The sequence below is a fragment of the Equus quagga genome, chromosome 11 (genome assembly GCF_021613505.1).
Source record: "Equus quagga isolate Etosha38 chromosome 11, UCLA_HA_Equagga_1.0, whole genome shotgun sequence".
Taxonomy (NCBI): Eukaryota; Metazoa; Chordata; class Mammalia; order Perissodactyla; family Equidae; genus Equus; species Equus quagga.
Genome location: NC_060277.1, coordinates 76,203,988 through 76,230,400, shown reverse-complemented (window position 1 = coordinate 76,230,400; position 26,413 = coordinate 76,203,988). Strand labels below are relative to the sequence as shown.

Below are 26,413 nucleotides of genomic sequence, written 5' to 3'. Positions count from 1 at the left end.
CTCTTACTGCTAACACAGGCCGCAGAGGTTTTACTATTATGAAGAAATTTCATCTTTGTTTTACATCCATGATTTCCTTCCACTTCCCTCATGTCTTACAGCTGAGGGAATCAAAAAGTAACAAAGCCAACCTTTCTCAATTCTGAGACCAGTGGGATAAAATGTGAAAGGAAAAGAAAGGCACAGAGGTGGAACGTGGTTAATTGCTAAGCCTATTCCCCTTTCGTAAATCACACAGAGGATCAGGGCGCTAATGCAGATGTTGAAATAAACAGGTCTAGCAAGAACTCCTGCTTTGGTTTTTTATCATCTTCCAGAACTTAAAAGAACTGAGCGTGTAGTTATTATTTTAGATTTAGTAATTACGCCAACAATGTTGCTTCCAAGCTGGGTTGTCTGATGGTTCTCTTAGAAATGCTAAGTTGCTTGGGCAATGGTTTAAGGAGAGTCTCTATCTTACTGATTTATTTCTGTAACTCTTAAACTTTTCAATACCCAAATCCCTTTTTCTAAAAACAACATAGTTTCTTTTTTTAAAAAAATATGGTTCCTTTACCCACTCAGGGCCATGTGTTTTGAAAGATCTTGTCTACAAAGCCAGGATAATTATTTTTACATAATAAAAATGTTTCCCCATTTTAAAATTAATCAGCCAATTAGACATTCTAATTGGCACGTGAAAACCCAGTGTTATCACACTGGCTCACTCAATCCAGCCGAAAGCAAAGACATAGTGTTTTGGATAGCCTGGTCAGTTACAGCGCCCCTTAGGACTTTCATTACAGACTTTTTGAAATGTTTACTGTAATTATACAATATCCTCTATCCTTCCCCTTTGCTTTTTTTTTTTCCTGGTTCTTGGTGTTGGAAAGCGAGGACTTGCGATGGGAGCAGAACAAAAGCAGACAGTATCCTGCAGAAAAGGCATTTCACACCCCTTCCAGGTAACCCCTCTGGACCCGGAGGCGCTTTTTCCGATCCCCGCTCCTGTCTAGCCTCGCGCTCATTTAGCCCCGCCCCTCCACGCTGGTCCCAGCGAGTCCTCCTGCGAGGGAGGAGTCCTCGCGGCAACCCCACAGCCAGCCACACGGAGGCGCCAGCGGCCGCGGGAGCCCCAGGGCGCTCTCCACCGGCGGGGGCGGCGGAAGCGGAAAAGGCGGGATCCCGTGCGCGCGTTACGTCAGCACGTGCGAGCCGCGGGGTAGGATCTCCGGACCAGAAGGGGTGCGCTTCTTGCGCGTGTGGGCCGGGGCCTGGCTCTCTCGGCGTTCTAGAGGTCGGACCTCATGGCGGAGATCATTCAGGAGCGCATAGAAGATCGACTCCCCGAGTTGGAACAGCTGGAGCGCATTGGGCTGTTCAGTCGTGCGGAGATTAAGTGAGAGCGCTGAGGAAGGGGACGAGCTGCGGCGGGCTGAGGGGAGGTGGGGGCGTGTGTGTGGCGGGGGCAGGGCTGTGGGCACTTGAGTTGTGTTTACTTTCCGTAACACGGCGGGAGCCCATTGCCAGATTTGGGTGATGCCCAGAACTAATTTCTCATTCATTGCAAGGTGATCCGTGCATTTACCCACCAAACAACAACTCTTCATGGAGCCGGGTCTTGGGGCTAGAAGGGGATAAAACCAGGATCCCTGCCCATCAGGAGCTGACTGCCGCGTGTGTGTGTGTGTGTGTGTGTGTGTGTGTGTGTGGTGGGGGAGACGGACAAGTGAACATTTTGATTGCAGTGTAGTGTACTGCTAAGTCGATTGTAGTAGATTGTGCTGCTCTAGAGATGCGAGCAGAGTGCCGTGGGAGCCCAGGAGGAGTAGATAAGTGTTTCTAACAAGATCTAAAGATGGGGACCATTTAATTCAATTTCGTATTATACCCCAGGGTTTCGCCATCAACATCTGGCATATAGTTGGCGTTCACTAATTTGTTAAAATAATAGTGTTTAACGGCTTTCTGTGGCTATTTCTTCATTTTACAGTGACTGTGAATGTAGTAATGTGACTATAGGAGCTTTAAAGTAAACAATTGTTAATAGAACGCAACACAGCAGTGTGAACTCTTAATAAGCACCCAGGAAATGTTATTGTTGCCATTAACTAGAGACAATTATTAGTCTTGCACATCTTACATTAAATTCTCCTAATACACACATGTTGTGTGTTCACTCCTTAGCTCAGTGACTCTCCTCCGGTAAGTCCTTTATAGTGATGATAAACCTTTCTAGGCAGAGACAATCTAGGTTTTTTTTTTTTAATCTGCCTGGAAAGAAATTTGGTTATTATTAAAACCTAAGTGACCTGAGTGTGGAGGAAAAGAAGTCTTTACTAATAGTGCGTATAAATAATGTAAAGTAGTTCACATTTTTTACTTTGCGGATGGGAATGTCAGCGGTCCTGGTGATTGATGAAGGTGATTTTCAGGAAAGTTTTGAGATATATCCTGGTGCCCGTAAGATCTTGGGAGTAATCATGTAAGAGAATACTTGCTTACCAAGGATAATTATTTGGGAATTAAATGTTTTGGTAATTATGTTTTAAATATATTAAAAGTAAAGAAACTTCAAAAAACCCCAAAGTTATTTAACTTTTGCTCTTTTCAAGTGTTACGTTTTGAATAACTTTCTCCTCAGGGCTATCATTAAGAAGGCTTCGGATCTAGAGTACAGGATACAACGAAGAGCTCTTTTCAAGGAAGACTTTATCAATTATGTTCAAGTAAGTGAATAATTTCACTACTTTTTAATCTTAGAAATTTTAAATCAATTATTGAATGATCAGCTTGATGTCAATTTTCTACAAAATTCTAGAATCAGTGATTAGACAGGTAATTTTTTAACAGGAATAGAGGTGGTTTGGGAATAGCATTGCTCCATTAAGGCTTTAGTCCTTGGCAGGTGAAACTGTTTTTTTCTTCTATACGGGTTAATAGATCAGAGACTGCCAGAGACACAGTGTATCAGGATTTCAGCAAGAGATTTGAAAGACTCTCTTGTGGGGAAAAATAAAGGAGAGTCAGTTTGATGATAGTAAATATTTGGAAAGTTAATACTTAACTTGTCTATAAGTGTGTTCAACTTAGAGAGAGGTATGCTGCAAGATTCTTCAATCCTGTAAATGAATGGAAGATTTGAGTGAAGGTAAAATATATGTGCTAGACCAACTTTCAGATGGGGGAGAACGGGTAACATGTTGGATGACGGAATCAGGATTCAGAAAGAACCCAATAACAGGATGAAATATTTAAGACTAAAGGTTCTGGGCTTAGATTGAAACAAAACAAAAAAACCCACGCAACTGAACAAATGATATATAAGACCTGGCTAAGAATCTTATATTTGGAAGAGGTCCTAAGGCTCATAGTAGATTGCTGACTCAAAATGAGCCAAGAGCGTATTATGTCAAGAAATATAATCTAATTAACTACATTAACAAAAGTAGAGTGTTGAGTAAGTTAGCTGAGCAGAGGACATTGCAGACAGTAGGCACTCAGAGATATTGGTTTGAGGAAAAGTGTTTTGTACTTATCAGACCACGTCTGGAGCATTGTGTTATGCTCAAGGCTACATTTTAAGAAAGACTTGGAAAGATTGGTTGGAAGGCAGCCAGGATGGAAACCTTGTTCCAGGAGGAATCATTGAAGGAAATAGAGAAGTTTAACCTTAAGGAGACTTTAGAAGTGGCAAATAATTTCGTTCTTCAGCTATTTGAAGAGCTATGTGTAGATTAGGTTGATTAGTTTTGGAGAGCATAACTGAAATAAGTAAGTAGGTTAAACACACACATACAAACACACAAACTGTTGCATATCCCTCCCCCCTTATAAACTTGGCTATGAGACATAAATGGCATTTTAAATCAGTGAGGTTCTGGTTATCTACATTGAAAAAATAAAATTAGAGCCCTGCCTTGCATAGGACGCAAAAATAAATTCCTGCTGAATAGAAAAGCTAAATGTGGGGGGAAAACTTAAATCTTCTACAAAAAATATGAAGGAATGACTTCAGCTGGGGAAAGATTTCTAAAAATAAATGAGACTGTGAAAGCACAAACCATGAAGGGAAGATGGACTTGAGTAGATTAAAAATTTCTGTGCAAAAACACCATAAATAATGTAAAAAGACAAGTCACAAAATGGGAGAAAATATTTGCAACACATATAATTGGAATCTAGGATACATAAAGAACTACAAACCAGAAAGAAAATGACAAAAAACTGGAAAGAAAATGAAAACAACTGGAAAAATATGAACGTGCAAATCACAAAGGGGAAACGTCATTCATTGATAAACTTAGGGAAAGATGTTAGTCTCATTAGTAATCAGGTAAATATAGATTAAAACCAGGGTGCACTACTACTTTGCATTCATCATATTAGCCAACGTTTTAAAGACTGACATCAGTGTATGATTGGTACAACCACTTTGAAGAACAATTTGGTATAAAGTTGAAAATTTGTGTACTCTGTGACCCAGCAATTTCATTCATTCTGTTATAGAGTAAATATTGGATACCTGCTGTGTACATGCACTGATTTCGATCTAGTGGGGTACAATAATAAATTAAGCAGACAAAAATCATTGCCTTGAGGAGCTTATATATTAGTGGTGGAAGGGGGTACACACTCTGGAAGCGTTCCTGAATATGTCTACAAGAAGATACGTACAAGAAGATTAATTACAGCTTTTTGTAATGGAAAAATTGGAAATAAATATGCATCAGCAGGAGAAAGGATAGGTAAATTGTTTATTCATACAATGAAATACTATACAGTAGTTAAAATGAATGGGCTTGAATTGCATGTGTCAACAGGGATATATCTAAAGACATAATGTTAAGTAAAAATGTGGAGCGATGGGTACAGTATGATACCATTTGTATACAGTTTAAAGGCATTCAAGACGGCATTATAATAAAATCTGGAGTCATGCTTGGGAGTGATAAGCGACAGTGTCAAGATGGTCATTTCTTCTGGGGAAGTTAGAGGGCTTCACCTTTATTTGAAATGTTTTATTGTTAAAAAAGATTTGAAGCAAATAGAGTCAAGTGTAGGCTTTAATGTAGCTGTGTGGTAGCTGCATGGGTGTTCTGTGTGCTTGAAATAGTTCATCAAAGTTTAAAATGAAGCATGCAATTTTGTGAGGTCCTGAGTTTTCTGTCTCTAAGAGTCTTCAAGCTGAGGCTTAGAGAGGAATTGTATGGTAGTGATTTTTAGATAGTTTTAGAGGTTCTGAGTGGTCCTTTAGAGGGGAGGGTAGGGAGAGCGAGTTAGGCACCCTGTTTCAGCTTGTTCTACTCTAATTTATTTGCTTGTGCATCAGCTAAAATTTTTGAGTGGTTAATTTACTAAAAGTTCGAACACGCTTGTAGACTAGAAAGTTAGATATTGTAAATCTTATGGTCTTACGGTTTTAGTAACATGCTTCCTTTCTATCTAATATGTTTATATGCTTGCTAATGTATGTATTTGTGAGTTTTGCAGATGTGAGGTGAATTTTTAGTGAATGCTAGACATTAACTGTAAATTATGCTTCTTGATAGTGAATTATCTCCTGTTTTATATTCTTGATTTTTGTTTATGATTACAACTAAATGCATTTCCTGTATTTAAAAAGTTATAATTTTTCTCGTTTTCTCTTTTTTTGGTGTGTTTTTCTTACGTAGTATGAAATTAATCTTTTGGAGCTGATCCAGAGAAGAAGAGCTGTAAGTAGATCATTTTCTGGAAGTTGGAAAAATATAGAATGAAGTAGAGTGGTTCTATAGCTGGAACTTGGGTTTGGGAAGTAGTTGGCATTGATAAATGTGTGGCGATGTGCTCATAATGGATATTTGTGATTATTTGCGTTCTCTGTCAGTACTGTTGGATGATCGGGTAGGAATGCTGCTTTGGATTAATGTGATTAAACTGAGGCTTAGTTTTCGTGTGTCCCTTTTTAGCGCATTGGGTATTCATTTAAGAAGGATGAGATTGAGAATTCTATTGTACACCGGGTCCAGGGTGTCTTCCGACGTGCTTCAGCAAAGTGGAAAGTAAGTGATCAGAGCGGCCTTAACTGTAAGGGATGGGAAGATGTGTATTATCGTGTTGTGACTCTGATATTCACATGTATTGTTGTCTCCTCTTATCTTGTGTGTCTCAATACTTATTCTAATGTTGGTGTCATTACTTGAAACCACTTATCAAACCGTTGAGAAAACTGGTCTCATTACTTTGTGGTTATTCTGTAAGGATGGTGATGAAAACAGTGGATTTGATACATAATTAAGGGTCAGCAGATTGTCTGGGTCTTGTTTGGATCTGTCTTGAAGTATAGCATACCAAAGACTTGAAGGTGGAAGATAATGGTTAGAGTAGAGGCAGCGCCTCAGTAACTTGATTTTCTTCAAGTTTGGCTCTGGGACTGGGACATGTTGTATGGGAAGTACCTTGGATTCCTGGGAATGACACATTTTGGGTGGCTACCCCTGATGGAGACCATTTAATAAGCAGTGCACTGAGCGTATTGGATAGACAACAGATTTTGCCTTGGAGTGTGGCAGGTGGGAGTAGGGGGCTGGATTGAATTATCATGGCTGAGAGACCTAACGTCTCCATGAGGGAGAGCCTAATATGCTGAGGGGTGTGGTAACACATTGGAGTTTCGAAAATCTGCCTCTCCTTCTAACAAAATTAAGTATTGCAAAGATGTGTTATATATAGAGTTCGAATTCAGGCAGCTTACTACGTTGCTTTTCTTGCAGGATGATGTTCAACTTTGGCTATCCTATGTAGTCTTTTGTAAGAAGTGGGTGAGTATTGGGCAGCTGTGTCTTGCTCCCTCTCTCCATCTTTTGGTTAGTCTGCCTTTGAAGTCCCATACTTAATGACTGAACTCCATGTTTTCTCCAAAAATGTAGAGTTAGCAAAAGGGAAAAATGCAAGAAGACTGAACTTCAGTGTAACAGTATTGCATGTCTGAATGACTATACACATGGCGTCCAAGTTGGTTAAAAAAAAAAAAAAGATCTTTGTGTGTGGGCTGGCCCCATGGCCTAATGGTTAAGTTCAGCATGCTCACATATGAAATAGAGGAAGATCGGTACGAATGTTAGCTCAGGGCTAATCTTCCTCAGCAAAAATAAAAAAGAAAGAAAGAAAAAGATCTTTATGTGTATTTGTTCAGTAAAGTTGAAATTTTTCTTTTAGATATTTAGAGTGTTTACATATAGCGGTTTAGGTAGAAGAAAACTCTGGGTCTGTCTGTGTTTGCTTATGTGTCCCAGCAGTAGCAGATCTTGCCCCGTTAGGTTTTATAAGGTGAGAGTACAGTGAGATCACTCAGAGATTAAAAACAGTGATTTTGCCGTGTAGTGAGTAGAATTTTTTGCTTTCTCTTTTATAGGCTGCCAAAGCTCAACTTAGCAAGGTATTCTCTGCCATGTTGGCTATTCATTCGAACAAGCCAGGTACGTTGAAATCCTTGTCAGTTCTTTTTCTACCTTTTCTGTAGACTCAGGCTGATTTGGAATTTATTTTGCTTGATAACCCTAAAAGAAATTATTTTGAGAACTTGAGCACAGGCCCTTGGCCTCAGCAGGTTTGGTTCCCAGGTCGCCTGCCTCTTAGTTCATCCCTGCCTGTGTGTACTGGTTGGGGTGTCAGGTATTGTGTCTGTGGGCAAGAAGGTCTATGTTTCTTTTTAGTTAACGGTAAAAGAAACTCTTTGGTTTTTTGAGGGACATTCTCTTCAGAGGCAGTCGTATTTAAGGGATTTCAAAAACTTCAAAGGGGAAAACATTAATACAGATTTTACAGGAGACTGACATAGAGTAGGTACTTCTGTTTTGTAAGGGAAGGATTTCTCTTGTGGCTACTGTGTAAGTGGTACATTATTTTATAAGGGAGGTGCTCCAGCGCCTAGTCTCAAGTATTAGGCTCAACCAGACAGACATTTTACACTACACAAGACCCAAATAGGCTACATTTGGTGCCAGTTTATTCAGAAGGGTACAGCAGAACAGCGTTCGGTGTGTTTCTTCAGTGGAGTACTCTTAGCAATTCAGTGGCTAGAGTCTAGTCCCCAAGGGGACCATTCAGGTGTGAGGGGACGAGACCACATGAGTGGGTAGAGGTGCCACTCTGGCTTAGAAGGCCCACGGAAGGGTGTAGCTTCCAGGGATCCTAGAAAGGGCTGTGCTCAATTTCAGGCGTTACATGCTCCAGACAGCCCAAAGCAGTGGCTCCCTACCGCTCCCAGCCTTCCTAGTCCAGGTGTGGTTGCCACCCGTGGGTCGCTTTTACCAAAGCACTCTTGACTGGTGACATAGCCGGTCTTTATTACGTTTCTAGGGAGATAGCTAGAATGTTAACTCAAGGATTATTTCTCATCTAGAAGGACAAAGTTGGTTTTTTTTAAAGCCTTTGTTCCCAAAAGGTATGATGATAAATTTGTTTTTAAAATTGTGAGCCGTTTAAAAAAGTTATGAAATATTTTATTTATTTATTTACTCATTTATTTATTTGTTTGTTTCGATGAGGAAGATTGGTCCTGAGCTAACATTTATTGCCAGTCTTCCACTTTTTGCTTGAGGAAGATTGTCCTGGAGCTAACATCTGTGCCGATCTTCCTCTGTTTTGTATGTGGGATGCCACCATGGCATGGCTTGATAAGTGGTGTGTAGGTCTGCGCCTGGGACCTGAACCTGCAAACCTGGGCTGCCGAAACGGAGCTTGTGAACTTAACTACTATGCAACCGGGTCAGCCCCTGAAATATTTTAAGTATAGAGAAAAAGCAAAATAATTTTATTTCATTGATTCTCAGATGCACAATTTTTTCTATCATTTTAAGACTTATAAATTTGTATGAGACTTCCAATGATGTTGACCTTAGATCTAATGAAATAGAGTGACAGGCACATGAGTCCCCACAGATGTTAACATTTACCTATTTGCTTCAGGATACTCTAATTTTAGATAAAACAACAATACTTTACAATAGCTGTTAGAAATTCCCTCTCTCCATCCCCTTTCTCTTTTGGTAAGATTTTTTTTTAAAAGTTCTTTGAGTATTAAAATTGGAGCCTTGGTCTTTTTTTGCCTGACTTGATTAATTTGTTGAAGTGAGGTCTGGTGTTTTTCATTCATAGCTTTGTGGATCATGGCCGCAAAGTGGGAAATGGAAGATCGCTTGTCCTCTGAAAGTGCAAGACAGCTGTTTCTTCGAGCCCTGCGCTTTCATCCGGAGTGCCCAAAACTCTATCAGGAAGTGAGTGTGTGTGCACATAAGATGAGAGAGTGATGCCTCAGTGTGGTCCCTTGGAGACATGTATTCTTTAAGAAAGACTCCAGTTTACGGAGGTTAGGCAGAAGCAGGGGAGCTGCTGGGGAAGGGGAGCTGGGAGGGTATCTCTTGGCCAGTGGTAGGTGTTGACCGTGCGCCTCTTCCAGGTTGTTAGTGAGAGGTTGGAACTCCTACCTACCCTTTATGGTTGGGAGGGATAGAAAACTGGACCCTACCTTTTTTAGTTGTGGGAGCCATGGGTCAGCCATCTTTATACCTTTGTCCTTATGTTTTTTCTTGCATCTTTCTCACTCTCCTTTTCTTTTCTTTCTCTCTCTCTCTCTTCTTTTGGCTTCTCTCCCTCTCTTTTCCAATTTCTTTTTGTTCTCTTCGTCTCTTTAAATTACTGAGGACCCCTCTTGGTGGGGTGCACTAGAACAATGATGGCCAGACTTTTGATTAAAAAAGCAACAAAAGTGCGATATCGCGCATTATTGGAAACTGTACTCTTTTCTCCGGTGTTTGTCAGCATAAGGGAGAAACTGCTGTGTAGTCTTCAAGTGAAAATTAAGCCTTGTGTGATGAGGGGAAAACGATAATGGGTCTTTGTGCTAATAGATTTTATGGGTGTCCCAGCTGTGTTTTGATCTTCTAGTAATTTAATGATGCTTTGTATTGTAGTCTAGCATCCTTTCGCTTTTCATATTCTGTTAGACATTCCTTTGCTGCCTTTATTATTTTTATTGAGAAGCTCTTGTAAGAATCAGTCGTTCCTGCTCTTGGAGGGTTATTGTTTGGTATTATTATTTATGTTTTTGGAGGCTTTCGTAAATGCCTATACTTATATTTTCCAAAATGGAAATAGATTTATTGCTTATCCTTATCAAAAGTAATTAGAATTTGTTTGTTATAAATAGTTCAGAGAAAATAGTTTTATAAAAAAAACAGAAAAAGAAATCATACCTTTATGCATACCATCCATACCTTTATGCATATTACAGATATTTAAAACAGATTTTATTTCTGAAAAGTGGGATTCTACTAGATATTCTTGTGTTCTGTATTTTACCTAATACATTGTGCATATAGTTCCATATGTATTGATCTATATCGGTGGTATGCAAACTTTTTGATCTTAGGACCTTTACAATCTTAAATTACTGAGGACCCCCAAAGATCTTTTGTTTATATGGGTTACTTCCATCAGTTTTTGTTGTATTGAAAATTAAAACCAAGAAATCTAAAAATATTCATATAAAACTACTAAACATATTACCTGAATATAGATTACTTATTTTTAAATGCAAGTAACTCTTGTAAAACAAATTTAAAGAGAAGAATGGCATTATTTTACATTTTGCTAATCTCTTGAATATTTGACTTAATGGAAGATAGCTGGATTCTCATACCTGCTTTTGCATTCAGTCTGAGTGATAGCACCCATCATATGGCATTGAAAAACTGTAAGCTCTTGACAGAATAAGAGCAAAAGAGGCAAATAACATGTTAGTATTACTATGAAAATAATTTTGACCTTGCAGACCCCATGAAAGGATGTCAGGAACCCCCATATATCCCCAAGTCACATTTTGAGAACCTCTCATGTACATTATCTGTTTTAATAGTTGCATTTTTTAAAAAACCCTGAAGTTTATTTTTTATTTTACACTGCAGTCATGTGCCACTTAACAATGGGGATACGTTCTGAGAAATGTGTCGTTAGGCCATTTTGGCGTTGTGCAAACATCGTAGAGTATACTTAACACAAACCTAGATGGTATAGCCTACTACACACCTAGGCTATATGGCACTAATCTTATTATTAGTCTTATGTGGTCTGTCATTGACTGAGGTTGTTGTGTGGCACATGGCTGTATAAAAGTAATATGTATTGATAGGAAATCTTGGAGGACAAAATCAGAAAAGCAAAAGCACAGAAGAGGAAAAAAGTTTGACCAGTTGAGGACAAATGCTATTAACAATATGGTGCATTTCTTTTTTTTCTGTGCACGTTTCTCACATAGTGGTTGATTGTGTTACATGTAAAATTTTGTAGCCAGCTTTAAAAACAAGGTAGAATAATGTTATAATTGTAGTGCACCATTACTAAATTATTGTAATGATTTTCTGGCTGCATCAGCAGGCTGCTTCTTTTATAATCTATTTCAGTTCCCCTATTGTTGGGCACTTAGGTTGTTTCCAGTATTTGCTCTTACAGCTTTGTGTATGAAACTTTTAGGTGTGTATTTAGGATTATTTCCTTATGATAGGTTCCTTGAAGTGGAATTACTGGTTTAAAGGGTATAAACTTTTTTTTAACTTGTCATTTTAATATGTCTTGTAACATGGACTTGAAAGTATTAAAAATTCTGGACAAGTCCAACTTTACAGTACATGTTAATCGTGCATTAGTTTTCTTCATATAGCTTGACATTATGTATTTGCCATAGATTTTTATTTTTAAATAAGTGTAGATTGACAGGAAGTAACAAAGATAGTACAGTGAGATCCTGTGTACTATTTACTCAGTTACCCTCGATAGTTAGATTTTATAAAATTATAGTATATTAAGACCAGGAATTGGACATTGGTATAATGTGTGCATATGGTTCTGTGTCATTTTTTTCACTTGTGTACATTTGTGTAACCACCACTGCACTCAAAATACAGAACTGTTTCACGACTGCAAAGATCTCCCTGTTTGTTAATGGTGGCTAGTTTCATAACAAAATAAAATAGGATGCTCTCCTCAGATTTTTTCAGAACTGATATTTGTGGGTAAAAAATGGCATATTATGTATTTCTAATTTAAAAAATTATCTCCGAAGATTTTTTGGTTCATTGGTTCCTGTCTGTAGTACTTTAGGATGGAGCTGATGCATGCTGAGAAATTGAGGAAGGAAAAGCAAGAATTTGAAAAAGCCAAAATGGATGTGGTAAGATCCTAATATGTTGTCACTGGTTAACAATTTAGCGTGTTTTGCGCCTGCTTAGGAGTAAGAGAAAATCTTTGGAATGTGTATTTCTTTCCAATTTACTGTCATTTTGAAAGTTTAAGATGAGTCTAGAGTTCATTTAATTAAATGGGCTTAGTCATAAAAAAGGAATTTTGTGCTTTAAAAATAGACATTTGGATGAATTGAAGTGGTCCTCAAAATTATTACTGATGGAATGGCCAAATGCTATTCTTTATGATTTCATTAAATGACATATTAATGGGTTGAAGGAACTTGAGAAAGGTTGTGAAATGTGTGCTTCCTAGCTGCCTTTCTTTTCCTTTTTGTATAATTTTTTTATGTGACAATAATTTTAGAGAAAGAAGTTTTAGAATGTTAGAGCTGAAAAAGAAACTTTACTATTGTTGGTTATTGTGGTTTCCAACTCTGAACTTTTTGCATTTATTTAATTTTATTTACTTATTTTTCTTTTTTTGGTGAGGAAGATTCAATCTGAAGATTCACATCTGTTGCCACTCCTCCTCTGTTTTTGCTTGAGGAAGATTAGCCCTGAGCTAACATCTGTGCCAGTCGTCCTCTGTTTTCTATGTGGGTCACTGCCGCAGCATGGCTGATGAGTGGTGGTCTGCACCCGGAATTCAAACCTGTGAACCCAGGCTGCTGAAGCAGAGTGCCATGGTCTTAACCACTATGCCATGGGCTGGCCCTCTGAATTTCTTTATCCAAATACAGTCTTACACAGAAGGGTAATGAAGACTTGTAAAACCTGACCTATTCTGGTCTAAATGGACAGTGAGGCCTTAAGCCGTGTGGTCTTGCTGCCACTCCAGGCGCCTGAGAGAACACAGTTGGAAGATCAATGGTCTTGTTCAAGCTGCACATTTTACAAGTGAGGGAAGTGACCCAGAGAGAGACGTGATTTGCTAGAGATCATATGGCACGGGTAGTCTAGGACTGTTAATTTTCATCCTGGTGCTTTTTCTACTTACTGGCACTGCCTCTTATGTTCGATATAACACTCTTTAGGGGGCTCTTGATTATCCTGAAGAAATCCTTAAGGGCGAGTTGGCACGGATCATCTACAAAAATTCTCTTAGCATCATTAAAGGTAGGTATGTTTTGAAAATTTAATTAAAGTGGGAAGGCGAAACATTCTGTTTATAATGAGGAAGACCTTTTGCTGATTTTGAAAATTTCTGTAAGAAACTCTGCTAGAATATGTATAAAACTCTGATTGTAGGAATAATGTCCTGTTTCTTTCAGGAAAGGCATATTGCCCCTTAGGATATACTTGAACATTTCAATAAGTTTTTATTGGGTATTAATTATGTGGGGAGTTGAAAAGAAATAGATGATTTAATACATTCCTTTATGCCCTTAAGTTTAGAATAAAAGTTAGAAGTAATTGTGAATACCCCAAAATATTAATAGCTTTGCTTGTGTGGTGGGATTATGAGGTTTTTTTTCTGTGTGACCTATTTCCCAATTTAAAAAAACAAAAGAGCTAACTCCAGTACATCAAGAAAGTGATACTCTTAAGAGTAAAGTGATGCTTTAGATTCTTACTCCCCTCCCTTGCTTTTTAAATTTTAGGTGCAGAATTTCACGTGTCACTGCTTTCAATTGCACAGCTATTCGACTTTGCCAAAGATCTTCAAAAAGAAATTTATGATGAGTAAGTAAAATAGTGGAAAGCTGAATATGTTTATTTCTGATCTTGTGGTAAGGATTTGAGGTTGTGGATATGTAGAAAGGGGGAAAGAAGATACCACACTAAATCCTTGGAAGGATGCTAAGTTTTAGGACCATTGTAGCATAGTAAATCATATCAAAAATATCTTTCTGGAGAAGTTGTTTGACTCACTTATTGGTTTCCCTTGGGAAATAGTTTGCCTTTATTCAGTAACAAATATATAATATGGCTTATGTAAAAATCTGTCTTTCTGCTTTCCTGGCATGTCTTTTGTCCCTAAAATGTGAGTAGTAGTCATGAATGTTTACAGTTGAGTGCTGCAGGTAATTTTATTTTTTCACGTCTGATTGTACGGTTTGAGAATTATTTGTAGCCTGCCTTGTGGGTGCTTCACTCAGACACAGCACCCTTGCTTTCACAGGAGAGGAAGTGGAACTTGGATCAATCTGCTCTTTGGGTATCTTCAGGGTTTTGGTAGAGGGTTAGGTTGTGTGCTTTTTCTCAGCCTCTATTATAGAAAATCAAGATCCTGGATGTACCAAGGTTCTCCAGGTCTCCAGGGTATTTGTCTTGTCACACATAACCTGCTGATATGACTTTGAGAGCTAACTTGACAGTTAACATTTGTGAATGATGTCTGAACCCTTCTGAAGCCCAGTCAGTGTGTGACGCTTCTGATCCATTGACAGCATTTGTAGATGAGGGAAGGTACCTGGCGAGCCTGTTGGGAAGTGGCTCTTACGGTATGCAGTTGTTGAAGGGATGTCCTGGGTCCATCTTTAGAGCGCAGGGAACTGTCTCTCTGGTTGATGTTCTGAGTTAGTCTCGTGTCATAAGGCTGATGCCAGTAAACTGTATTTTTTTCCAGCCTTCAGGCTCTGCACACAGATGACCCCCTCACTTGGGATTATGTGGCACGGCGAGAATTAGAGATCGAGTCGCAGCCAGGAGAAGAGCAGCCTACGACAAAACAAGCCAAAGCAGTGGAGGTGTGCCGGAAGGAGGAGAGGTGCTGTGCTGTATATGAAGAGGCAGTAAAGACTCTCCCTACAGGTGATCTTCGCCAAGCCATGGTGTGGTGTAGAAGTAAGAGTGTTCATGAATGTGAAACGGAAGCTCCATTCCCACTGCCAGAATCGATTGCAGGAGTCTCTTTGTGACAGTTTACAGTGTGCCTGGCTTTCCAGTTTGTTCTTTCTTTGGTGGTGAAAGATGGAGCTTTTATGACCTTTCTTGACGGTAGTGGTATTTATGTTCACGTATTTGGGAGAAATGACACTTAGGAAATGATAATTCAGAAGATTGTTTAATTATTCCTTAATTATCTTTTGTTATAGATTTACTTTTTAACTTTGTAATATTGGAGAATAAAGGTAAAGAAAATATATAACATGCTTGATAAGGCTTTTAACTTTTATATTTATGTCATTGCTCAGTCCCGTTCCCCACCCGCGCCAGTATTTGAGATATTTGATTGGCTGTAGTCAGGATAACTGTTTTTTTCATCAGACTACTTTTAAGTCTTCTTCAGAGGAGTTTTCCCATCAAAGGAAAGATGTGTCATGATTGTTAAACTGAGAGAATTGGTGATCTGATAGCGTAATCTTTCTGACCGTTTTAGAGGCCATGTGGAAGTGTTACATCAACTTTTGCTTGGAAAGGTTTGCTAAGAAGACCAACAGTCAGTTCCTCAGAGAGAAGGTAATGATTTATGTTCCATGGTTATAGAGCTGACCAGAAAGTGACTGTTGTCTGAAGGAAGAACTTACAGCTCTTTTGGGGTCTGGGACAGCTTCCAAGAACTTCGTTCTTACCCACTTTCTCCTGTGAGGACCTGTCGTTCTGAAGGTCCGAGTCTGCTTTGCCCTTATACTGGCCACCAGGTTGGGAGTTGCTGTCTGACTGGGCTGTGCTTGGTGCAGCTGCCCAGCTCTTTTAATCATAAGTGTAACCACCTCAGTCCCTTCTCTCAAGTCTCAGAAATGAGCAAAAGTGCCGTTGGTTCCTGTCGGAAGCAAAAGGCTCCTGCTGGGATCTTTGTAATGAATTGATAGATTTTTCTGATTTCAGAGGCTGGAAAGAACCATGATTGCATTCAGGAAGGCGCATGAACTCAAACTTCTACTGGAATTCCAGTATAAGCAGTGGGTAAGGATATGGAGAACACATTCATTCTCTGCCAACTACGTGTACTTAATTATGGTTGGTTTGTGCTGGTGTCATGTGTTTTAATATGTATATAGTTTTATGACAGCCCATTTGGAAGTTTGCTGTGGTAGTTGTAAAGAGTGTTTCTGTTTGGCTGTCAGTATTTGGTGTGTGCCAGAAATGAAATCTGTACCAGGAAAGGGTGGAAGTTTACATCGTGGAAAACACTCAGTACAAAGAGTCACAATTTTGGTTTGTTTGTCTACCCATCTGTCTTCTACTGAACATCCTGAATAGACCTGGCCCAGAATAACCATTTGTATAATCAAGACAAATTAGCTATGTTCCTGTGTTTTAGAAGCTGACATAGTAAGAGACATGTTAACCTGTCCCTGCCCTCTGGGGTGGGTAAGGATTGTTAGAGAGACCAGAATACTGTGTGTGGGAATACACACGTCTGGACTGGGTTTTGCCACTTAATAGCTAGGTGATGGGCAAACCACTTAACCTTTCTGAGTTTGTCTGCTTGATTTTAAAATAGTGAAAGTGGTCCTTATTTTGCCACCTCACAAAGTTGTTGAGAGCATTACATGAGATGATGAATGTGTTAATGTATTTACATACCTTTGTAGGGGAGAAAAGGACAGAAATTTTTATATTTATTGAGTGCCTTTATTTATCTAACTCTTAGCTTGTTTTTTTTTTTAATTTGCATGTCTGTATTTTTATTTTGTTTTATTTTCTGCTTGAGGAAGATTGCCCCTGAGCTAACATCTGTGCCACTCTTCTTCTGTGTTATATGGGAGGCTGCCGCAGTGTGGCTTGATGAGCCGTGTGTAGGTCCACGCCCATGATACATACCCGTGAACCCCAGGCTGCTGAAGCAGAGCATGTGAACTTAACCACCATGCCAGCAGGTGGCCCCTACTCTTGCCTCTTTTGATTCATATCTTTATGCAGGTTTTACTAGCTGCAGTTAATGTCTTGCTGTTTTGTATTGTATTCTTTTTTTTTAAAGATTTTATTTTTCCTTTTTCTCCCCAAAGCCCCCGGGTATGTAGTTGTGTATTTTTAGTTGTGGGTCCTTCTAGTTGTGGCATGTGGGATGCTGCCTCAGCATGACTTGATGAGCGGTGCCGTGTCTGCGCCCAGGATCCGAACTGGCGAACCCCTGAGCCGCTGAAGCAGAGCTTGCGAACTTAACTGCTCGGCCACGGGGCCAGCCCCTGTATTCTACTATTTTTATATTAATTTTTTCTGTACTTTTAACATATATCTACGTAAACTATATAGTAGCCTACTGTGTTATACCATGACTGAGGTACCCCTCTCCCATTATGGCATCTGTCTGTGAAATATCTGAGGCCTGGATGAGTTCAACTTCTCCTGTTTGAGCTGTTGAATGCTGGCAAGACAGTCGCACCACATCAGTTCAGATGGGCTTTGCTTTGGGTACTGCCTTGGCAGTCCTGCTCTCTTTCCATTATTGTTTCTTTTGCCATTCACCACTCCGGCTCTTTCAAAGATCCTCTGCTCCTCACATTTCTGGTGCTGCCCTTCTAAGCCTACCACTTCATCACTCAGTTGGCAACCTTGCCTTAGTGAGAGTTCCTCAGCATACTGCCTCTAAACTTAAAAGGCTTAGCTGATTCTATACCCATCCTTTCTCCAGATTATTCTTCACAGAGTGGTCTTTTAGAGTTGATTATCAGATTATTCTGTAGCTTCCCATTTGGATAAAGCTGCCCGTTCACCTTAATTTGGCCCCTGCCTGTGTTTCCAGGCTCTCCTGCCAGGGCTCTAGTTTACATCCCACCCTCCAGCCGTTCTGAACGTGCATTTCCTTGTATATGTCCTTGGATTTCCCAGCTGTCTCTCATCTTCAGCCTCTTACATGTGCTGGTTGGGAGAGTCTTCTGTTTTCCTGGGGATCTCTGCTTTCACCTGACTAATGCTTGCTTTTCCTTCAGTTTTCATGGTAAATGGTGCTTCCTTTCTGGGAGCCCTTTCTCATCACTGCCGTAGACCCTTTTGGGTGCTCCTGCTTCGTAGTCCTGTAGCATGTGATTTTTTCACTGTTGTGGCACGTGTCCGACTGTCTCTGCTGCTAGACTGGAGGCTCTATGGGCGGTGGGGAACGTACCTGGTTTCCTCTTTATTGATAAGCATGTATGGTATGCAATAAAAACGCTTGCTGAATGGATGGATTATATACTGCCTTTTGCTGGCTTTTTCACAATTTTATAAAACTGGATTAGTTTTAAACTTTATTTTTCCTGTTAAAATAGTGTGGATAGAAGCATTTTGAACAGATAAGATTTCTTCTGTTCATCTATTTGTGGGGTCATAGTTGTTAGGGTAAAATTCCCAAGTTTAAGATATGAACACTTTCATAACTCTTATTACATGGTGTTAAATTGCATTTGAGAAAAATTGTACTGGTTGACAGTGTGCCCAACTCTGTTTGAATAAACTTGTTTCCTTACCACTCCGCAAATATTGGTTTTATCTTTGCTGATTTTTATTTTCTATTTGGCGGGTGTGAGTTTTATTATAGTGAGCTATTTTGTTAAGCACTTTACTTTCAGTCTAAATTATTCAGGCCCTCTCCTTTTTACCTCTTCCCTGTTTTTTGATAGCCCTTGGGGATGGGAGCTGGGAATGGAGGAAGAATTCCAAATCCTTCATGTTGTGCCTGTTTGGCAGCCATGGTAAAAGGTTTAGCGAAAGGCTGTTGAATCTGTTGCCTCAAATGAGGTCTTTGCTTGTCTCCGTTCACAAAGATAATTGAGCTTTCAGTAGTTACTTTTCCAATGATCCTTTGTCTTATCTAGATTGAGTTGTTGCTGCACCATGACTTCATTAAGGAGGCTCTGGAGGTGGTAGTGGCCGGGACCGAATTGTTTCGAGACTCTGTGACAATGTGGCAGATGAAGCTGCAGGTGCTGATTGACTCCAAGAGCCCTGATGTGGCCGCGCTTTTTGAAGAAGCCTTTGTGCACCTGAAACCCCAGGTCTGTGAGTCGGGTCTTTTGTATTTCATTCTATTTGGGAAGACTGCACCCAAAGCTCATTTGGAGCGTACTTGTCTGATGAGAGCTGGCTCTGGAGTGCATTTTTTATTAAGTAGTGATGGTTCAAGGGTTAAGAGAAGAAGAATTTTCTTCCATTTATAGCCTATTTCTAATTCTTTATTTGAAAATTGACTACATTATTTAAAATTTTCTATTTGACTTAGGTACCTTACAAGGGAGAAATATTAATAGAATGTTATTCTCACTTCCTTCCAAAGCTGAACTTAAGCCCGAGTTTAAACACACATATATTTCTAAACCTTAATGTTTAAAAGACTAAACTTTAAACCTTTACAGTGAATCTTTCATATTACTAGGAAAAAAGTATTCCAGAAGGTGAAGTGAGAGCACAATCTTAACTACTTTCTTGCTCATTTGTGTGTGTGCCTCTGGGACGTGAGTGATCAGATGGTTCAGCCTGGATGAGTTAGTACTTGAGTTGTGGGTCCTGGACAGCAGAGACAATGACCTGGGTAGCTATAGGTCTTACTAGCCATGGACTGTTAGTTGCTTAATTAACTAATAGATAATTAATGATAATAACTATAGGCAGTATTCCCCAACAGAAGGGAACCAGAATTAGCAGAAGAATATCGCTGTGGGTGATGTGGTGAGAACGCTGTCTGTATCCTGGCATACCATTACTGCCGGGCACTGAGTAACGGACAGACTGGGAATGAATCCATATTTCAAATATTGATTATCTTAGGAGGAACCTGTCTTTATAGTGACTAGTTTTCAGAGCACAGTGGTAAGCTATCATTTTCTAACACTTTTTATTGTGAGCAGGTTTGTCTGCCATTGTGGATTTCTTGGGCAGAGTGGAGTGAAGGTGCCCAAAGCCAAGAAGACACTGAAGCAGTCTTTAAGGTCTGGCTCCACGTTCTGAGTCCATGGGGTGTGGGGAAGGAGTGTGCAGGGTCACTAGCTGGCCAGCTTTAGGGTGATGTCTAAAGCACGTGCTCCTAGCGCACTATTAATTGAGTGGCCTGGGGTGTTCTGGGAAAATTTGTTCTGCTATTTAGAACTTTCCTCACGCAGCTTGTTTCTTTTTTCTTTTAAATTGTAGAAAGCTATCTTAGCTGTCAGAGGTTCTGACTCAGTCACTCTGAAGAATAAGTACCTGGATTGGGCTTATCGAAGTGCTGGCTACAAAAAGGCCAGAGCTGTGTTTAAAAGGTACTCAACGCTACTGGTCTCTCCACCCTGTGCTCAGCCCCTCATGCCGAGATGATGTGTATCACAGATAGTATCTGAGGAATAAATCCCGGAGCCCTTTTCAAAGTTTCTGTTTCTTTTTTTGAACAATAAAAGCAGTTCATCAGTAACAATCCTTCATAAATATCATTTATTAAAAATAGCTGTATGATATACTGCTCTGTGGGTGTGCCATAATTTATTTGGCCACAGTAATACTGCTTTGATGAACATTTCTGCACAAATATTATTTGTCTGTATTGGAAATTATTTCCTTAGAATATATTCTTAGAAATGGAATTAATATTCTCCTTGAGAAAGACCTTGAGATATAATAGAGAACTTAGAACTCTAAAAGTAAGAAAGAAGAGAACAGGAAGAAAACTAGGAAAGAGTTGGGTGGTTGTGAAGAGTCAGTCGTTGGAGGTTGAAAGCACTGAGTGACTGGGGGCAGGTCAGTGCCTGCATTGAACTGCAGCCAGGTCTTTGTTAAACCGTGTGTTGTGGGGGCACTGGCACAGATATTTATATATACGGGCAGTAAGAGGCTTTCTGTCATTGTGGGAGATAACAGTCCCCCCCTTCCTTTTAGTTTACAGGAAAGCCGTCCATTTTCAGTTGATTTTTTCAGGAAAATAATCCAGTTTGAAAAGGAGCAAGTAAGTGTTCTGTCTATGCATTTCTTGTCTGGGAAAATGTATTAGTGGTTACTAATCTATGGCAGCATCTTGTTGTTTAAAAAGCTCTGATCACAATGCAGTATAAATTTCTGGTCCCTTTATCCAACTCTTTTTTCATAGAGACAGTTTAGGAATGATTGATAGTCAAACAAAGAAGAGAAAGTCCATGTCTGAAAAACAGAAAGCTCAGATGTTAGCTCTTGGAAGCACCCTGCCAGGCTGGGTGAGCTGCTGCTTGTCTGCCTCCTCAGCATCCTCTTTGTCTCTTGTATTGGGTTGTGAGGTAGAGAGTAGGCACTTAGTAACTGTTTCTGGTGTCTTTCTTTTTTTTTGAGGGAGATTAGCCCTGAGCTAACATCTGCCTCCAATCTTCCTGTTTTTGCTGAGGAAGATTGGCCCTGAGCTAACATCTGCCTCCAATCTTCCTGTTTTTGCTGAAGAAGATTGGCCCTGAGCTAACATCCATCCCCATTTTCCTCTATTTTATATGTGGGACGCCTGCCACATCATGGCTTGATAAGTGGTTTGTGGGTCTGCACCCAGAATCCAAACTGGTGGACCCTGGGCCGCCAAAGTGGAGTATGTGAACTTACCCACTGCACCACCGGGCTGGCCCCTGTTTCTGGTGTTTTTAACTGAACTTGTGAGTGAGGAAAAATACAGGAAGTCTCAGTTAAAAAAATAATGCACAAAAATCCAAATGTGTCTGTAATCTCATCACAGTGACACAACTAACCGTATTTATTTTTACTGTTTTCTTTAATTTTTTGTTTACATATATACACCGTTTTGTACTGTTTTATTTCTGACATATGTCTCACATGGAAGTTTTCTCTTTTTTCTTTCTTTTTTAATATATGTATATGTATTTTTTTTGCTGAGGAAGATTGGCCCTGAGCTGATATCTGTTGCCAGTCTTCCTCTTTTTTATATGTGGGTTGCTGCCACAGCACGGCTGATGAGTGGTGTAGGTTGGTGCTTGGGATCTGAACCCATAAACCTGGGCCACTGAAGCAGAGTGTGCTGAACTTAACCGCTGTGCCACGGGGCTGACCTCTCTCTTTTTGTCTTTTACTTAACATTATTTTGTAAATGCATGCCTGTGTTTTCACATGGTTATCATTTTTAATGGTTGTGGTTTTATTCTTAAACCCATAGTTTTCTTAACTATTCCATTACATGTAGGTTGTTTCCAGATTTTTAAAGATTTTATTTTTTTATTTTTCCTCCTTCTCCCCAAAGCCCCCCAGTATATGGTTGCATATTTTAATTCTGGGTCCTTCTAGTTGTGGCATGTGGGATGTCGCCTCAGCATGGACTGATGAGCAGTGCCATGTCTGCGCCCAGGATCCGAACCAACAAAACCCTGGGCTGCTGAAGCAGAGCATGTGAACTTAACCATTCGGCCATGGGGCCAGCCCCAGATTTTTGATACTGAAAACAAGGACTGCTGCAAGCGTTTTGTTTATGTGGCATTTTTTTTCTTTTGAATTGTTTTCTTGAGATAAATTTCTAGGACTGGAGATAGGAGTTTTTTTATGGTTGTTTATATATTGCCAGATAGTCCTCGAAAAGAATTGTACTTATTTATGGTGATAATCAGCAGATAGATCAGGATGCCTATTTCCTCACACCTCCTTCAAGCATTGTTTTGCTTTTTCTCCTTTATTTTGCTATTTTGATTGCTGTTTATTATTTTTATTTGAATTTTGAAAAATCATTAGGTTGAAGTCTCATTTTCATAGTTTTGATCATTGTATGGATCAATTATCTGTTCTAATCCTACAGTATGAGAGATAGTATAGCATAATAATTAATAGCCAGGGCTTGGATTAATAACATAATAGTCATGTGCCTTGAGCAAGTCACTTAATTCTAAGGCTTGTGGTCCTCATCTGTAAAGGAGGTCATAATGCCTGTTTCAGGGGTGTGAGGGTTGTAAGGCCGGAGGACATAGTGGGTAGGAAGGACTGCATGGTGCCGCGCATGCACATCATGAGCCCCTAAGAAGGTGTGCTTCTGTTTTTCATGTGTGTGTAAGCTGTGAGGTTAAATTGACTTCCTATGTAATAATACAGTCTCAGGGAAGAGAAATTTGAATGAGGAAATAGTTATTTGACTGTACAGAAAGATTTTTAAACTGAAGATAATCTGCTTTGAAAATGAAACAAAAGAGAACACATTTAAACAGAAGGAGAGGTCAAGAATTAACATTTGATTGTAAAGTTAATATCGGCTACTCTGCTAGGTGCATAATGAATCAGCATTTTAATTTAACCTTCACAGTTTCTATAAGATATATCATTATCCTTGTTTCATGGGTGAGGAAACTTTTAAGGTCAGAGGGTTAAAAAACTTGTTGAAGGGGGCCCTTCCAGTTTGGTGAACACGTGCGGATGTGGGGAGGGTGGCGCGCCTGCAGAGGGCGAGGAGGCCCCTGCCCCTTCCTCGTCCCTTGCCTGCGTCTCTTGCATCTGGCTGTTGCCGAATTGTGTCGTTTTATAATAAACCAGGAATCTAGTGAATAAAAAAACTTGCTAAAGGTCAAATAACTAGTACTTATATATACTTTGCCGTGATATAAAAAGTTCTGAGGTGGACATAGCTTACTATGTGCCAGAGCCCAGATACTCAAGAGGAAGAAGTTCCCAGCTATAGGGAGTGGAACTGTCCCCGTTTATTTATTTAAATCCTACTCCTCCCTCAGGGTTTTAAAATCTATTTTCCTGTGAAGCTGCCTGTGTTCCTCCAACTGAGAATTAATTAGGCTTTTTCCATGCTACCATAGCAAAGTGCTTTTATCACTGCTTGACGTTTACTTCACTCTGGTGAGCAGTGCATTTGACTTTTCCCTGGATGAGATGACGGCCAGACTGTGTTCATCTTAAATTCTGACCCTTCTTCCCTTCAGATACCTAGTAGATGGTAGCTATGTCATAGTGTGGTTGAAATGAATTTGTGACATGATAAATTGGGCCATTGAGGCAAGATTGTCTGATTATTTTTATTAGGAATCCTGCAAGATGGCGAACTTAAGAGAATATTATGAGAGGGCTTTGAGAGAGTTTGGATCTGTAGATTCTGGTAAGTAAACTTCAGTTATAGACACACGAGTCTGTTTGCATCTGTCATCTGAAACCTATCAGGATGGTTAGAAGAGCGTTTCTTAACTTTTTTGGAGTCCTGGCCCTCTTTGAGAATACAACTTGAATCCTTCCCCTGCCTCCTCCCTCGCTTTGTGCATAGATACTTGCAGACAATTTTGTTCATAATTTCAAATTTACAAGCTGAAGAGTCCATGGGTGTTCTATTAAGAACTCGGGATTAGAGAAAGATCTGTTTGGTTTGGTTCTCTTAAAACAGTGTGATATTTGTAAGAGAAAGGTTAATGTAGGTCGGAACAAAAAGGAGGAGGAGTTGATAGTAAAGAGGTAGTGGGATGCTAATTGACATTCGTTGTCATTGGCTGTTGCCACATTGTCCTCATTGATAGAATTTGTAGAACGTACTTCTGGGTATAGGTATGTCATGTAAAATTTGTTTACTTACGAACTCAAAAGTGACATGTATAGTTGTTAAACTCACATTTAAAAAATACATTAGCTCTTACAAGGTTTCAACAGATCTCCTCCTGGTGAAATGAATGACACTAGCACTTTCACTAACACATGCAAGTTTTGTTAAGCGTGGTGACAGGGTTATAGTGAACTCAGTGAGGTCAGTTGCACCTTGAAAGAGACTCAGCAAAATCCTCCCTCTGAAATATTTAGTTTTTTTGAGTTTATGAAATACATAGACTGTCCTGATTAAAGTGAAGTTTTCTGTTCAAAAAAAAAAAAAAAGTTTTGACATACCTTAGTATAAAGAAGCTAAGAGAGGTATTGTTTCACATAGGGTTCTGGGGAACTAATAGCAAGAAGTTAAGGTTCTTAGAAATCTTGCATGGGATCGATATTATATAATTAAGTTTACCTAGTAAGGCTTTGTCAGTTATCTAATTGCATGTTTGCTTCTCTTTAAAGATCTTTGGATGGATTACATCAAAGAAGAATTGAACCACCCCCTTGGTAAACCTGAGAACTGCGGACAGATCTACTGGCGAGCCATGAAAATGTTGCAGGGAGAGTCAGCAGAGGTGTTTGTAGCTAAACATGCCATGCATCAGGCCGGCCATTTGTGAAAAGAGGAGGAGCACAGCCGGCTTGTCAGATAGTATTGTGAGCCCTCCAGGCAGATTTGTAATAAGAGTTCATCTGCAGTTTGCTTAGAGCTGGCAGACAGGTGGCTGTCTGATTTTGAGACATGCTTTACTTTTGTTAATGCGTTAATCTTTAGTTCCAGAAAAGAAAAGAGAACTGCCGTTTAGTGGCCAGAGGCTGTTTGTTGAGGCTGGACCTACTGTAGGTCTTAAATGTTTTCCAAAATACATGGAAATCATGCAACTGAGTTTCCTTTATTACCTCTGGTAAAGCATGAGTATTTCTAATCTAGGCCTAATGGCCAGTTAAAATGGAGGAGAAAGTATAGTTAAGTGTGTTTATTTGCTCCTTCTTATAAAAATATACATGGTATACATTTGTTGTAGAAGAAGAACGTGGAGAAGAAAATAAAAGCATCCTGTAATCCCATCATCTGGAGTTAAATTTAGTAATTTGATTTCCTTTCTCAGAGTTGGATTTATACTGTTAGATCATTTACTCATTCATTCATTCATTCAGTGCCCATCACAAGCAGGAAGGAAGGGAAGCTTTTTGGGATGGAAGTAGAGGTTGGAGGAACAGCTGGATATCCTGAGAGAGCTGGTTGAAGCAGCAAAAGGATTCTGGGTATGGGGGGAAAAGTTATCTTTTAAGAAGATTAAGACGTTATAAAAATGTCTTCTGTCTCTGGGACTGATCTGTTTGCAGTGGGAAGGCCGGCAGCAAAAGAAGGGCAGGGGTAAGGAGTAGATTAGAGCAGCACAGAAGGGCTTCCAAGCAAGGATGGAAGATGGCTTGGGGCAGAGAAGGCATTCTGGGAGCAGGGGAGGCAACTGTTTGAATTTTATATCCTTTAACTTAACATTGTGATGTCACTGGGAGAAGCATTCAGTGAAGTGTTAATGTTTCACTTAATACTATGTTATTTTTCTGTGTCATTAAATAGCCTTAGAAACATTGAATGAATTCATAACATTCCATTGTACAGATGAGCCAGGACTTATTTTTCTAATCCCTTGTGGTTGGATCTTGTCATTTCTGATATTTTCTTACTATAAATGCTGTTGATGAAGATTTTTATAAATCTTTGTTCACATCTCTGGTTCTTTTTTGGTTTTTTTTCCTGCTTTTTGTCCCCCAAATCCCGCAGTACATACTTGTATATTTTAGTTGTGGCTCCTTCCAGTTGTGGCATGTGGGATGCTGCCTCA

General features: G+C 39.6%; 1 protein-coding gene across 1 annotated transcript; it reads left to right on the top strand.

Moving 5' to 3' along the window:
* The first annotated feature begins 1,201 nt into the window (after window positions 1–1,201).
* UTP6 (UTP6 small subunit processome component) lies at window positions 1,202–25,597 on the top strand. The gene is made up of 19 exons (XM_046676613.1): window positions 1,202–1,378; window positions 2,624–2,708; window positions 5,655–5,696; window positions 5,931–6,023; window positions 6,735–6,782; window positions 7,376–7,439; window positions 9,121–9,239; window positions 12,113–12,190; window positions 13,238–13,319; window positions 13,805–13,886; window positions 14,773–14,957; window positions 15,526–15,605; window positions 15,975–16,052; window positions 18,887–19,066; window positions 19,916–19,996; window positions 20,196–20,305; window positions 20,916–20,982; window positions 24,015–24,087; window positions 25,026–25,597. The coding sequence occupies exons 1-19, from the start codon at window positions 1,287–1,289 to the stop codon at window positions 25,181–25,183; spliced, it is 1,797 nt and encodes a 598-aa protein (XP_046532569.1). The 5' UTR covers window positions 1,202–1,286; the 3' UTR covers window positions 25,184–25,597.
* The last annotated feature ends 816 nt before the right edge of the window (window positions 25,598–26,413 follow it).